Source organism: Arachis hypogaea, chromosome 17, assembly GCF_003086295.3.
Source record: "Arachis hypogaea cultivar Tifrunner chromosome 17, arahy.Tifrunner.gnm2.J5K5, whole genome shotgun sequence".
NCBI lineage: Eukaryota > Viridiplantae > Streptophyta > Magnoliopsida > Fabales > Fabaceae > Arachis > Arachis hypogaea.
The window spans coordinates 28223816-28239707 of record NC_092052.1 but is presented as its reverse complement, the minus strand read 5'-3'; the positions used below and the strand labels follow the sequence as shown (position 1 = coordinate 28239707).

At 42.7% G+C, this 15892-nt stretch overlaps 1 protein-coding gene across 1 annotated transcript; it reads left to right on the top strand.

Moving 5' to 3' along the window:
* Positions 1-13158: 13158 nt before the first annotated feature.
* On the top strand, positions 13159-13674 carry LOC140180548 (uncharacterized). The gene has a single exon (XM_072221771.1). The coding sequence runs from the start codon at positions 13159-13161 to the stop codon at positions 13672-13674; it is 516 nt and encodes a 171-aa protein (XP_072077872.1).
* The last annotated feature ends 2218 nt before the right edge of the window (positions 13675-15892 follow it).

Sequence of the window (15892 nt, the reverse complement as noted above, 5' to 3'; positions counted from 1 at the left end):
AAAGGATAGAATTTTTTTTTTCATCAAGAAAAATATACCAAAGAGTTGGTAAACAAGTTTGGAATAGAGCTTGCTAAGCCAATGAGCACCCCCTATGCATCTTTCTATAAAGCTAAATAAAGATAAAAATGCAAAGGATACTGATGAGACAAAATATTGAATAATGATAGGCTCACAGATGTACCTAATTGCCTCAAGACCTGATATAAACTTCAACATGAGGCTGTATTCGAGATTTCAATTCCAACATAAAAAAGTCCTCAGTTACATGCTGTAAAGAAAATTATTCCCTACGTTCTTAGCACTACAAATTATGGGTTATGGTATTCTAAATCTGAATTTTTTAATTTAGTTGGATATTCATATGGTAATTTTGTAGGTGATAGTTTAGATAGAAGAAGCACCAATGGTATTTGCTATACCATTGGAAACACTTTAAGCGTGTGGACCAGCAAGAAACAACAAATAGTGGTGTTGTCTATGGCTGATGTTGAGTATACTACTGCTTCTATTTGTTACTCTCAACTTCTTTGGTTAAAAAACTCAATTAGTTGACTATAAGTTGAATGTCTTCAATATTTCTTTAATGTGTGACAACATGAGCGTCATTAACATTTTTAGAATTTCGTTTTGCACTCTAAAATAAAATGCATTGAAGTAAAATATCAATCTATTAGAGAGCATATTCACAATAAGAATTGATCCGGCCGTTACAAATTTAACATTCATAAATCGGCATTGTTATTCATAACTCGGCATTATTCACGTTATTATTCAGAAAGCTGGCGTTATAGTTTGGCATTACAGTCATTAATCGGTAATAAACGCCATTAATCGGCAACGTACATTACAACTCAGCTTAACGGACTGCTTCCCAAAAGTGAAACGTCCAACCTAACATTTCACCCTTATTATTGCACTTTAATACAGGCAATAAAGCAGAAGCATAACTGACTTGCACATTTCCACCCATAAAAGGTATGATCTTCCATTCTAAAAGGAGACATTGAATTCTCAATACTGACTTAAACTTCGGAGTGCCTTTGCAGGTACACTCCCCCTGTTTCTTGCTCAAAGCTCTACGCGATTGGACAGCCTCTTGGAGTAAAGCTCGGATTACCACAAAGCTCAAAGGTCGTCACCGAAGATAACAACCCGGTGTCGATTCTTCGAGACCAAGCTCTCCCTCCAGGTATCCATACAAGAACAATTGGCGCCCACCGTGGGGCCAAGAATATAATCCTTCTATATATCATCGGCCTTGAGGTTCTCGCCTGAGTCATGGCTGAACAACTTCCACCCACACCATCTATTCCGAGGGTTACCTGAAACTGGAGGTCGATCTCGGATGAGATCTTCTGTACTGGAGATGGCGTGTCCGGCTGGCTGGTGGCGGCCGGAACTGTTGTGTCCGACTTGTTGGACTTGCTGCACTACTGATCCTTGGTCACTGGAGGGTGGAGGGTACCTGCAAGAGACTCCGATGCTTAAGTTAGCACGGGTATTAAGCAGGTTTTTAGTAGAATCAGAGTATGAGTTATACCTGGGTGCTCTAGTGTATTTATAATGGTGTGATAGTGACCTTTTTAGATAAGATAAGTTAGTTATCTTATCTTATCTTTATCTTTTGAGTTGAGGTCAGCTTATCTTCAAGGGAACCGCCCTTATCTCTATAGGCTCGGACGGCCTGTGGATTTGGGTCGTGTTCCTCTATTTGGGCCCTTTATTGGGCTCTCCTATTGATTTGACCGACCTCTTTGAGAAGAGGTCGGGTAGCCTGACCTGAAGAGGTCGGTCGCTTTGTCGCCAATCATCCTAGGTCGGGTAGCTCTACCCAGGGTATGAACAGTGCTCCTGCTTGAGCTCGGTCTTTTTGTTGAGGTCGAGTCTTTGACTTCGGTCCTTCTCTGGCGAAGCCGAACTCAAGCATTTTGTCGATTTCTTCCTTTTGTAGAATCTTTTGAATGTGGAACGTTTTCTTCTAAAAATGCGCGCTTTTATGATAGCGCTTTGTTCTTGGAAACGTGAGAGGGTTTAACACCTTCATTAATTGGTATTAATTTCCCCATTTTCTCTTGGTTTTTTATTTTGAATTTCTCAATCAAAAAAGGTTTCTCTTCTTCGCTCTTCTTCGTAACTTCTCCCTTTACTCTCTCATGTTCTGTTTCTTGCCTGGAGTTCGTAGTTTCGTCCCGCATCGTCTGTTCTGCTACTGCTTTCTGTTGAAGAGGGATGATTTCCAGATTTCTCCTTCCATCTTCGTAGTTTTCCGCTTCGAGGGGTGGTTTTGTTGCTTCTGCTCTTCAACTTTCTTTCGAGGTTTTCTTCTATTCTTTCGATTTTTCTTCCTCTGTTTCTTTATATGTCTGGTTTTGAGGAAGTTTTAATTTTGCTTGGAGAAAGTTTGGATCTTTCTGCTTTTGTTGTGCCAGATTGCTGTTGTAATGTGTGTTCTGGGAGTTTCTTTGTCTTTTGCATGAACCTTTTCGTCTTTCCTCTTTATTTGATGTTTGCACGTTTATCACCGTTTCTGTTTGTGCTTTTGATTTTGAAGCTTTGTAGTGATGATTTTGTTTGATTTCTGAGAAAAAGGTTGCGTCTTTGACGATTTCTGCTTTGGCATGTTTGATGTTGGTGATGCTCCTTACTGATAGACTGTAGGAGGATAGTGATGACTTTGTGTTTTTTCTTTTTGAGATGTTTGCTATTTGGGGTCTTCTTTTCTTGTTTGAGAAATGTCGGGACGTAAGCTGTAGCTTTTTTCTGAAACCTTGCTCTGCCTCCAAAGGATTCCCCAGGACTTTGGTTTGAGTCTTGGGGTTTTTCTTTTCTGTTTGTTCGCCTGTCGAGTTGTTTTGCCCCTCGTCCGAGATGTTTTTTAGTAATCCAATCTTCTTTTCTTATTGTAGGATTTAGTTGGCCTCATGTCTTCTCGCAATAACGTTGTAGAAATGTCTTCCCAGGTTCCCGAGGGCATGACCGATTGGGTGGACTCAATGGTTCTTATGTGTGTCTCTTTGGTTGATTCCGAGTTTTACGCGCAGCTTAGGCAGTTTCATAGGGTCTGTAGTAACCCTGGTGATGAGAAGAATTATGAACTTGTCCCTCTCTCTTCTGAAGAGAGAGTTTGTTTCTCTACTCGGGTTGTTAGAGATCACCCTTTTTTCTATGCTTATGACTTGTTATTTAGTCAGCTGGGTATCACCCTTCCTTTTATGGATTTTGAGACCGACCTATTATGGTCCTGTAATGTTACTCCCTCTCAACTTCACCCTAATTCCTGGGGTTTCATAAAAAATTTTCAATTGTTGTGTCATGGTTTTGGTATTCCCGCCTCGCAATCTCTCTTCTTCTATCTGTTTATCTTGACGAAGCCTGGAGTGGTAAAAAAGAAGGCGGCTTGGGTCTCCTTTCGATCTTCCCAGGGAAAGAAGGTCTTTTCCATGTTTGACGAATCATTTCGTGATTTTAAAAACTACTTTTTCAAGGTCCGAGCTGTTGAAGGAGCTCGGCCTTTTTTTCTGGATGAAAATGATGAGCCCACCTTTCCCTTGGAATGGCAAAAAGATGTGAGAGTGTCCAGATACACGTGGGATATGTTGGATGAGGCTGAGCGGGCTTTTGTGACTGTCTTGGAAGAACACTGGGGTCAACCTCACTATCTTGATACAAAGAAATTTTTAACTAATCCCTCTCTTATTCAAACTGAGCTGGGTATTTTGCGTTCCCTTTATTATCTGTTTATATTGCTTGTAAGTGCCTTTCCGACTTGCAGCTTAATTTCTTACTGTTGTATTTTATTTGCAGAGGCAATGAAGAATAATGAGTCTATGAAGGCTTTTAAAAAAGCACAGAGGGCGACTGCTGCCAAAAACATCTCGACCAAAGCGGCTTGGGAGGGGTCTTCCCAAGTACGCGTGAGGCCGTCCATGCCGAGTTCTCCTGGGGCGAGGAAGGTGATCCCCACTCCCCGAGTTCGTCTGGCTGATCCTCCCCTGACCTCTGTCGCTCCTTCTGGCGTTCCTCCTAATAAGAAACAGAAAACAGCCGAGCCTTTTAACCTTGATGCTCCCGACTTTAATGCAATTGAATTCGTGGATCAGCAAATTGGCCCCTATGGTGCCCTTCCCATGGATGATGTGTCCATCCTTCGCCATCTAGAATTTATGACCCAAAACAGCATTAAGATGGCGTATATGGGAGCTGCTCTGTACCGAACTGCCCAGAATCTTCCTCTCCATGCCACCAAAGAATTTATGGAGGAGGCAAGCAAGAGTTCGATCGGATGAAGGGCCTTAAGGAGGAGCTTGAGGTAAAGGTTACCAAGTTGAAGAAGGATTTGGAGACTGAGAAGGCGAGTTCCCTTTCCCTGGCGGCTTCTATGAGGCTGGCCGAGGATACGGCTATGATGCATAAGGATAGTTACGTTACGTCTTATCGAGAGGTGATGCGCCTGAGGGGGGAGCTGGAGAGTGCCCGGGAAGATTATTCTGAGCTTCAAGGTCATCTCGTTCGCAGCGTGACTGCTGCTTACGAGAACCTGAAGGAGCAAGTTCGGGTCATTGCTCCCGAGGCCGACCTTGCTCTCTTCAGCCTGGATAATGTTGTCAGGGATGGCAAGATTGTCCCTGATGACGAGGGTGATGATGATGTTGATCCTCCCCCTGTGTCCTCTGCCAAGGTGTCGACCTCCTCTGTTCCTCCGGTTGTGTCTGATCCGAATTGCCAGATTCTGAACTGGGAGGATGAGACTGTAGATGCTGTGCCTATTCAAACTCGCCCTCCTTCTCCTTGTCCTGATGCTACCAAAAAGGCTCCTGATGTTTGCTGATCTCTTTCTGGATATTTATGCAGTTGGCCCAGCTTGTGGGCTTTTAAACTTTGTTTTGTTAATTGCTGACATTTTTTAGTTGCTTGCATAGCAACTTTTACTTTGAAAAACAAAAGTAGCTTGCTAGCCTTTTTAGGTAAATTTTGGTGGCCTCTGAAGCTTTATAACTTTGTAGATTTATCATGCTTTTTTGCGCCTGACTTGGTATCTCTTCTGTTTTCTGAGGGTGTTGGAATTTTGCGGCTTGACCTCTTTGGATTGCTTGGTACTTTATAGCTTGGATCCTTTGAGGTTGTGGGTCCAACTTACTTTTTCGGTTTTCTCGCTCTTGCTTGTATTTTTAGTACTTCATAACCGATTTCTTTGCGTTGGTCCTCTTTCCAGTTATTTCTGTAATCCTCTTTTTTGGACCATTGTCTGGTCTCTTTCATGGATTACTTTTATAACTTGGTTTTTGTAGGAGGCCGACTTCGTTAGGTCGATCTTTTCTAAGTTATTTTTTGTAATCCTCTTTCTTGGACCTTTGTCAGGTCTCTTTCAGGGATTACTTCTATAACTTGTTTGTAGGAGGTCGACTTCTTTAGGTCGATCTCTTCTAAGTCATTTTTGTAATCCTCTTTCTTGGACCTTTGTCAGGTCTCTTTCAGGGATTACTTCTATAACTTGTTTGTAGGAGGTCGACTTCTTTAGGTCGATCTCTTTCTAAGTTATTTTTGTAGTCCTCTTTTTTGGACCTTTGTCAGGTCTCTTTCAGGGACTGCTTTTATAACTTTTTATTTTGGGCTGACTTTGTCATGCCGGGCCCTTCTAAGTTAAAGTAATCCTCTTTAATAGGGTTGGCCATACCTCTTTCCAGGGTTTACTTATAACTTGGGTTGACTTGGTCCGACTTCTTAATGTCGGCCAGTCTTTAAGTTATTATTTAGCAATCCATAAGACCTCGTCAGGTTCTTTTTCGGATCACTTTCGATAACTTCTTACATTATTCTGTGTTCATCTTTGCCGATTTGTAGAAGGTGGTTGCTATCTTTAGATCGTCTTTTGGGTGAATCGCGTTTTCACCTTTATCGGACGATTGTCTTTATCGTGATCGTGCAGTGAAATTGTTATTTACTTTCTGCCGATCTGTTGCTTTATAATCGGACGATGAATGCTTCAGATTAATGCGTCTTGAAAAATTGTAGAATATCTAAAATATATTTTATTCAAAGGAAAGTGCAAATATATACATGTGGGAATTTTTCATCCCTTTATGTCGAATAGTGTTTGAGTCTCAATTTGGTGCCTCATTAAAAAATCTTTTCAGGAAAAAGAGTGCATCCAATAGTGAGATCTTTTACTTTTTCTAGCTGTAGTACCTTCTTAGGTTGCAGGCGTGCCATGATCTGGGAAGCTCTCGTCCATCGAGTTCGGACAGTCTGTAGTAACCCTTCCCAAGTACTTTTACAACTCGGTAGGGTCCTTTTCAGTTTGCTGCCAACTTTCCTTCTCCTGGTCGAGTTGTTCCAATATCATTTCGGATTAGGATGAGATCGTTCTCCGTGAAACTTCTCGGCACTACCCTTTGATTATATCTGGAAGCCATTCGACGTTTTAGTGCTTCTTCCCTGATCCGAGCTCTTTCCTGGATTTCAGGTAGTAAGTCGAGTTCTTCCCTCTGAAGTTGAGAGTTGGCCTCTTCATTGTAGTGGACTACTCTGGATGACCCTTCCTCGATCTCTACTGGGATCATTGCCTCCACTCCATATGCTAGTCGAAAGGGTGATTCGTTTGTCGTGGAGTGTGGCGTTGTTCGATATGCCCATAGAACTTGTGGAAGTTCTTCGGCCCAAGCTCCCTTTGCATCTTGTAGTCTCCATTTCAATCCAGCCAATATGACTTTGTTGGCAGCTTTGGCCTGTCCATTGGCTTGAGGGTGTTCGACGGAGGTGAACTGATGTTTTATATTCAAGTCGGCAACTAGTCTCCTGAAGCCTGCATCTGTGAATTGAGTGCCATTGTCTGTGGTGATGGAGTATGGAACCCCGAACCTCGTGACAATGTTCCTGTATAGGAATTTCCGGCTTCTTTGAGCGGTGGCATTGGCTAGGGGCTCTGCCTCGATCCATTTTGTAAAATAGTCTACTTCGACTATGAGGAATTTTACTTGTCCTGATCTCTGGGGAAAGGGTCCGAGAAGATCAAGTCCCCATTTTGCAAATGGCCAGGGTGATGTTACACTGATGAGCTCTTCTGGCGGGGCAATGTGGAAGTTGGCATGTTTCTGACATGGTGGACATGTCTTTACAAAATCTATAGCTTCTTTTTGTAAGGTTGGCCAATAAAATCCCGCTCGGAGTACTTTTTTGGCAAGAGCTCGTGCTCCGAGATGGTTGCCGCACATGCCGCGTGTACTTCTTCTAGCACTTCCTTTATGTTGTTGGTCGGCACACATTTTAGCAGTGGTATTGAGATCCCTCTTTTGTACAGGATGTTGTTTATAATAGTGCAGTACTGTGCCTCCCTTTTTAATCTCTTTGCCTCCTTTTCTTCTGTGGGGAGTGTTTCTGTTTTGAGGTAGTTAATTATGGGGGTCATCCATCCTTGGTCCTGACTTATTATGGCTAGGACTTTTTTCTCTTCCGAGATTGAAGGGTTCTGTAGCATTTCTTGGATGAGGCTTCTATTGTTGCCCCCTGGTTTGGTGCTGGCTAGTTTTGAGAGTGTGTCGGCTCGGACGTTTTGCTCGTGGGGTATGTGGCAGATCTTATATTCCCCGAGGAGTCCGAGCTATTCTTTGGTTTTATCCAAATATTTTTTCATGGTGGGATCTTTGGCTTGGTAGCTCCCCGTTATCTGTGAGGTGACTACTTGTGAATCACTGTAGATGTTGAGTTTTTGAGCTCCAACCTCTTTAGCCAGCTTCAAACCAGCTAATAACGCTTCATATTCTGCCTGGTTGTTTGAAGCCGGGAACCTGAACTTAAGGGAGAGCTCAACTTGGGTTCCTTGGTTGCTTTCTATTATCACACCTGCGCCGCTTCCAGTCTTATTTGAAGAACCGTCCACATAGAGATTCCATTCTTTGGGAATTTCCAGGGCATCTGTGAATTCTGCGATAAAGTCGGCCAGATACTGTGATTTAATGGCCGTCCGAGCTTCATATTGGAGGTCGAATTCTGATAGCTCGACTACCCATTGTAAAATTCTGCCTGCTAAATCTATTTTCTGCAATATTCCTTTTATGGGCTGGTTGGTTCGAACCTTAATGGTGTGAGCCTGGAAGTACGGGCGAAGTCGTCGAGATGTTAGTATGAGAGTATAGGCAAACTTTTCTATTTTCTGGTAGTTCAGCTCGGATCCCTATAGCACTTTGCTAATGAAGTAGACGGGTTGTTGCCCACTTTCGTCTTCTCTGACTAGTGCTGAGGCTATTGCCCGGCTTCCTACTGCGAGATATAATATGAGCGGTTCTCCTTCTCGTGGTCGAGATAAGATAGGCGGCCGTCCTAAGAACTCCTTGAAGTCTTGGAAGGCTTGTTCACATTCTGTCATCCATTCGAACTGCTTTCCCTTCCTTAAAGTAGCATAGAAGGGGAGAGATCTTATCGCTGCCCCTGCTAAAAATCTGGATAGGGCGGCCAATCTCCCGTTGAGTTACTGCACTTCTTTGATGCAGGTGGGGCTTTTATCCGGGTTTGCTTCAATTCCTCTTTGTGTGAGCATGAAACCTAGGAATTTGCCTGCTTCTACCGCAAAGGTGCATTTTGCAGGATTGAGTCGCATGTCGTGCTTCCTTATAGTGTCGAACACTTGAGTTAGGTCGGACAATAATGTCTCTTCGTTTTGTGTCTTTATCAACATGTCGTCCACATAGACTTCCATGATTTTTCCGATGTGGTCTGAGAAGACTTTATTCATCAGCCTTTGATAAGTAGCTCCTACGTTCTTGAGACCAAAGGGCATCACGATGTAGCAGTAATTTGCTTTCGGCATTAAAAACGAGGTCTTTTCTTGATCTGGTGGATACATGGGGATTTGGTTGTATCCCGAGTATGTGTCCATAAACGAGAGGTATCTATATCCGGAAGAAGCATCTACCAGAGCGTCGATACTTGGAAGTGGGTAGGGATCTTTTGGGCAGGCTTTGTTGAGATCGGTGTAATCGGTACACATTCGCCACTTCCCATTTGATTTTTTCACCAAGACGACATTGGCTAGCCATAGCGGATACTTAACTTCTCTTATGAATCCTGCCTCCAGTAGTGCCTGTACCTGTTCTTCTACAGCTTGGGATCGTTCTGGTCCAAGTTTTCTTCGTCTCTGCTGTACCGGCCGAGATCCTGGATAGACCGCCAACTTGTGACACATTAGCTTGGGGTCTATGCCTGGCATGTCTGCGGCTTTCCATGTGAAGAGATCGACATTATCGCGTAAGAATTGTATCAGTAATTCTTTTGAGTCTCCTCTTAGGATCGTTCCGATATTAGTTGTTTTGTCCGAGGTGTCTCCAATCTGAACCTTCTCTATCTCGCCTTCTGGCTGCGGACGGAGTTCTTCTCGTCGCTGAACTCCGCCAAGCTCAATTGTATGAAACTCTTCTCCTCTGCCTCTGAGGTTTAGAATTTCGTTATAACAGCGGCGCGCCATCTTTTGATCTGCTTTTATTGTAGCTATCCCTTCTGTAGTTGGGAATTTCATGCATAGATGCGGGGTCGAGACTATTGCGCCAAGTTGATTTAATGTGGCCCGACCTATTAGGGAATTGTAGGCTGAACTCATGTCGACCACAATGTAGTCTATCTTGAGTGTCTTGGATTGGTTCCCTTTTCCGAAGGTTGTGTGTAGTGATACGTATCCCAGTGGTTGTACTGAGGTATCTCCCAGTCCGAACAAGCTGTTTGGGTATGCCTTAAGCTCCCTTTCTTCCAAGCCGAGCTTGTCGAAGGCGGTTTTGAATAAGATGTCGGTGGAGCCCCCTTGGTCTATTAATGTGCGATGTAGATTAGCATTTGCCAGTATGATAGTGACGACCATGGGATCATCGTGTCCCCGGATGATGCCGGATGCGTCCTCTTTAGTGAATGTTATCGCAGGGATGTCGGGTGCTTCCTCCTTTCCCTCGACATGATATACTTCTTTGAGATATCTTTTGCGAGATAATTTGGAGATCCCACCTCCTGTGAATCCGCCTTGTATCATGTAGACGTGTCTCTCTGGTGTCTACGGTGATCGTTCAGTTCGTCCGGTATCTTCGTCCCTTCGTCTCTTTCTTTGGTCATCATCTCGGGTGGCCAGAAATCGATCTAATTTTCCTTCTCTTACCAACTTTTCTATGATATTTTTTAAGTCGAAGCACTCGTTGGTGGAGTGCCCTCAGACTCGATGGTATTCACAGTATTCCTTCCGGTTTCCTCCTCCCCTTTTGCCTTTGAGTGGCCGCGCTGGGGGGATTTTCTCTGTATGGCAGACTTCTTTATATACGTCGACCAGGGATGCCCTGAGAGGGGTGTAATTATGGTATTTTTTATTTTCTCCCCTTGTCGATCTTCTTTTCTTTTGGATTCCTTGTCTTTATCTCGGTAGGGGGTCCCGGATTTTGAGGTTTCTCCCAACCGAGCGTTTTCTTCCATGTTGATATATTTTTCTGCTCGCTCGTGTACTTCGTCTAAGGAGGTAGGGTACTTCTTTGATATAGATTGGCTAAAAGGTCCCTCTTGTAGGCCATTGATGAGTCCCATGATGGCGGCCTCTGTTGGTAAGCTTTGTATGTCCATGCATGTTTTGTTGAATCTTTCCATGTAGTTGCGGAGGCTCTCCCGATCTCCTTGCTTGATCCCCAGTAAACTGGGGGCGTGCTTGGCCTTATCTTTCTGGATGGAGAATCTGGCTAGGAATTTTTTGGCCAGGTCATCAAAGTTTGAAATGGACTTTGAAAGTAGGTTGTCGAACCATCTAATTGCTGTCTTCGTGAGAGTTGTTGGAAAAGCTTTGCAGCGAATGGCATCTAAGGCGTCGGTGAGGTACATTCTGCTTCTGAAATTGCTGAGATGATGGTTGGGATCTGTGGTGCCATCATACAAAATCATATCCGGGAGTTTGAAGTCTTTTAGAATTTTGGTTTTCATGATTTCCCTGGTGAATGGATCTTGTTCTTTGCGTGAATTTTCCTCAGGAGTGGTCCGAGGAGCTTTTGATTTGAGATCGGCTTCTAATTGCAGTAGTTTATCTTCCAATTCTCGACGCCGCCGTACCTCTCTTTGTAGATCCTTCCTGACCTCTCGTTGTTGTTGGGTTTCTTTTTCAAGTTGCTTTAAGCGGTCTTGAAGTGCTTCTATTACCCCGGATTTGATGAGTTTTTGTCCCCATTGGATTCCGGAGTGTCCTTTAGCATAGTGTCCGCGTTCTTGTGCGGTGTTCTATTTTCCAGATCTGAATCGTGGTCGTTGTCATGACTGTCCGCCATGGTGTTAGGATGACTTCCAGGTTCCCCGGCAACGACGCCAATGTTCCGAGGGTTACCCGAAACTGGAGGTCGATCTCGGATGAGATCTTCTGTACTGGAGATGGCGTGTCCGGCTGGCTGGTGGCGGCCAGAGCTGTTGTGTCCGACTTGTTGGACTTGCTGCACTGCTGATCCTTGGTCACCGGAGGGTGGGGGTACCTGCAAGAGACTCCGATGCTTAAGTTAGCACGGGTATTAAGCAGGTTTTTAGTAGAATCAGAGTATGAGTTATACCTGGGTGCTCCAGTGTATTTATAATGGTGTGATAGTGACCTTTTTAGATAAGATAAGTTAGTTATCTTATCTTATCTTTATCTTTTGAGTTGAGGTCAGCTTATCTTCAAGGGAACCGCCCTTATCTCTATAGGCTCGGACGGCCTGTGGATTTGGGTCGTGTTCCTCTATTTGGGCCCTTTATTGGGCTCTCCTATTGATTTGACCGACCTCTTTGAGAAGAGGTCGGGTAGCCTGACCTGAAGAGGTCGGTCACTTTGTCGCCAATCATCCCAAGTCGGGTAGCTCGACCCAGAGTATGAACACCATCCGAACTCCTTCAGATGGTGACCGAGTTACAGCAAGCCAACCAGCGCATGACTGAGGAGAACCAAAGAATGGCACAGCAAATTGCCAACTTGAATAACACTCGAATCGAAAACAACAATGATCGGCAAGAACGAACAGAAAAAGCCGAGCAACAGTCAGGGCCAACACACGTCTCAGACACTGCTCGGCAGGAAGAGAAGCAACCCGAGCATGATGAGGAAGCTCGGCAAGACAATGAGAATGACGATCAGGAAAGCTCCCCTGGATCATTCATGGCCAAGGTGATGAACTTCGTGCTACCCCGGAGGTTTACTCTGCCGACCACCCTAACACCCTATGATGGGTTAGGTGATCCGAAGAAATACATCAAGAAGTTCACCTCCATATGATAGTAAACGGTGCATATGATAAAGTTTTATTTCGTTGCTTTCCATCTTACTTAGATGGTCTTACACTTGATTGGTTTTGTTCTTTACCTGCAGGTTCTATTTCTCGATTTCAAGACATATCAAAGCTCTTTGAGGAGCACTTTGCTGGATCGGCCATCTACCTACATGACTCCGATTACCTGAACACAATCAAGCAAGGCCAGCACGAAAGCCTCAAGGACTACATGACGCGCTTCACAAATATAGCCATAAGTATACCCAACCTCCACCCTGAAGTGGAACTACACGCCATAAAAAGTGGATTGCGACCAAAAAAATTCCAGGAAACTATTGCTGTAGCCAAACCTAAGACTATGGCCGAGTTCCACGAAAAGGCAAAAGGTTAGATCCACATCGAGGAACACTGGCAAGCTCGAAAAACAGAAAAGTCTCATTACAAAGATGACGACAGAACTCGAGACAAAAAGAAGAACTTCAAACTGACTTCGCGATATGAGTCCTACACTCAATTCAACACTAAGCGCGATGATATCATCAAGGAAATCTTGAATTCAAAATTAATCCAGCCACCAAGAATAGCCGGCAGTTACCCAGATTCAAAAGGCGCAAACCGATCAAAATACTGCTCTTTCCACCAGAAGCACGGACACACTACCAACGACTGTGTTATCGCCAAAGACCTACTGGAGCGACTAGCTCGGCAAGGTCACCTGGACAAATACATTGGCGGCCACATACAGCGGCGAGCACCCCCCTCTGGAGACCAAAGCTTGGCCACACAACATGGCCGAGATAAAAATCGACCGAACAACAACCATCCCAAACAACCAACACATATAATTAACTGTATTTCTGGAAGTTTTGCAGGTGGAGGAGGCACAAGCTCGGCAAGAAAAAGATCTTACTGAGCTATGCTTTCCATCAATGCCGATCAAATTCAACAGCAGACACTACCACACTCCCCGCAGATAACATTCCAGACAGCCGATCATAACAACAGTACAGCAAATCTCGATGACCCGGTCGTAATCTCCCTGCAACTCGGAGATCTCCTAGTAAAAAAGGTGTTGCTGGACCCTAGGAGCAGTGTCGATGTCCTATTTTACTCCACATTCCAGAAGATGAAATTGAGCAGCAACATCCTCCAACCTTTTACTGGAGACCTGGTAGGTTTCTCAGGTGAGCGAGTCCCGGTTATGGGCTCTGTGTGGTTACAAGCCACACTCGGTGAGTTTCCCTCGTCAAAAACTTCAGACATTCAATACTTAGTTGTTGATTGCTTCAGTCCTTACAATTTAATACTTGGCCGACCTTTCTTAAATAGGTTCGGCGCTATAGTATCTACAATTCATCTTTGTGTTAAGTTCCCTTTGCAGGATAACACAATTGCAACCATTCACAGTGATGCCCGAGAAGCTAGGGAGTGATACAACAATAGTCTCAAAAGACCTAACCGAAACACAAAAGCCCATGTTCACAACATCGGCAACATGAACGACCAACAAATGCTGGCCGACCTTGATCCCAGAGCGGGAACACTGGAAAGGCCAACCCCAACAGAAGACCTGCATAAAATCTATTTCACAGAAAGCACGGACAAATTCACATACATCGGTTCAACATTATCCTCAGAAGAAAAATCCTCATTTCGAGTATTCTTACAGCAAAATGCCGACCTGTTCGCTTGGACTCCAGCTGATATGCCAGGCATTGATCCATCTATCATATCGCACAAGTTGGCATTAGACCCATCTGTCCGACCAGTAACACAGAAAAAGAAGAATCTCGGCCATGACCGAAAACAAGCCTCCCTGGAAGCAGGGACGGATCCAAGTGCATTGGTGTGGGGGCAAGTGCCCCCACTACAATTTGAAATTTTTTTAGTAGTATATGATAATAATATTTATTTGCCCCTAGTAGATTATTAAATTTGACGCCACGATAATTTTTTATTCAACTTTTGGTACTTAATCGTCAATTTAAAAATTTTATATTAGATATTCATTAGAAATTTAGAATGATCAATTCTCATTTAAACGAAATTAGTGTTCTTTTTTAAAAATCAACTCAAAAGAATATTATTTATCTTCTCTTCAAATTAGCTTTAATTTTTGTGTAGCAACTATATTAATTAAAAGAACTTTTTTAACTATGAATATCAATAAGAATCGACTTCTAATTGTGTTGGGAAGTGAATTTTTATATAGTTGTTTAGTAATATATATGGAAAGAGAGAAATTTTGATGGTAGTGTTAAGAGAAAAATTACTTAACTTTTTAAAAATATAAAACCTAAAAGAATAGAATTTTAAATTATATATTATTATTTAAATTACTATTTTAGTGTTTTAATTTGTATATTAGATATTTTGAAGGGTAATCATATTTTACAATAACAAAATATAGTCATAACAATAATCATGCTATATGTACATAAAAAATAATTATCTGTATAAAATATATATTAAAATATAAAATACACATTGAAAATAAGTTAAACAATACATGTATTTATACGTAGATATATAGTGGTTAATAGATAATTTAATATTTAATTTTTTATATACACATATTATTTTTATTATAAAAATTATTATCATGTTATATAAATCTTGCCCCAATTACCAAAATTTTCTGGATCCGTCACTGCCTGGAAGAAACCAAGAAGATCATCAACGTGGGCTTCATCCAAGAAATCAGATTCACAACATGGCTGGCGAATGTCGTCATGGTTAAAAAACATAACGTTAAATGGCGCATGTGTGTTGATTTCACCGATCTCAACAAAGCATGTCCCAAAGATTCCTACCCTTTGCCTTCTATTGATTGCTTAGTTGATAATGCATCTGATTTTGAAAAACTCAGCTTTATGGATGCATATTCTGGTTATAACCAGATCCAAATGCATCCCTCTAATCAAAATAAGACAGCCTTTATTACTGAATATAGAAACTATTGTTATAAGGTCATGCCATTTGGCCTTAAGAATGCAGGTGCGACATATCAACGTCTAATGGACAAAGTCTTCACTAAACAAATCGGCAGAAACATCGAGATCTACGTTGACGATATGGTCGCCAAGACAAAGATCGGCAACAATCACCTTGATGACCTCGCAGAAATCTTCGGACAACTAAGAAAATACAACATGCGGTTAAACCCCGAGAAGTGTGCATTTGGGGTCCAGAGGGGCAAATTTCTCGGCTTCCTACTCACTAGCCGAGGTATTGAGGCAAATCCAGAAAAATGCCGAGCTATTTTAGACATGACAGGTCCACACACCATCAAGGAAGTCCAGCGGTTAACAGGGAGACTTGCTGCACTCTCTAGATTCTTACCTTGCCTAGCTTCTAAATCTTTATGTTTTTTCCAAACTTTAAAAAAGATAAAAGCTTTCCAATGGACTGATGAATGTGAACAAGCATTCACAACTTCAAAGAAACTCTTTCAAAACCATCAATTTTACAAACCCCTCCTACAAGGGGAACCATTATTCTTATATTTATCTGTCACTAACTGGTCTATAAGTTCCGCTCTTGTTGCAGAAAGGAAAAAGAAACAGGTTCCGATCTATTTTACTAGCAAAACATTACAAAATGCCAAGCTTCGATATCCGAGCATTGAGAAGCTGGCCCTAGCCCTGGTC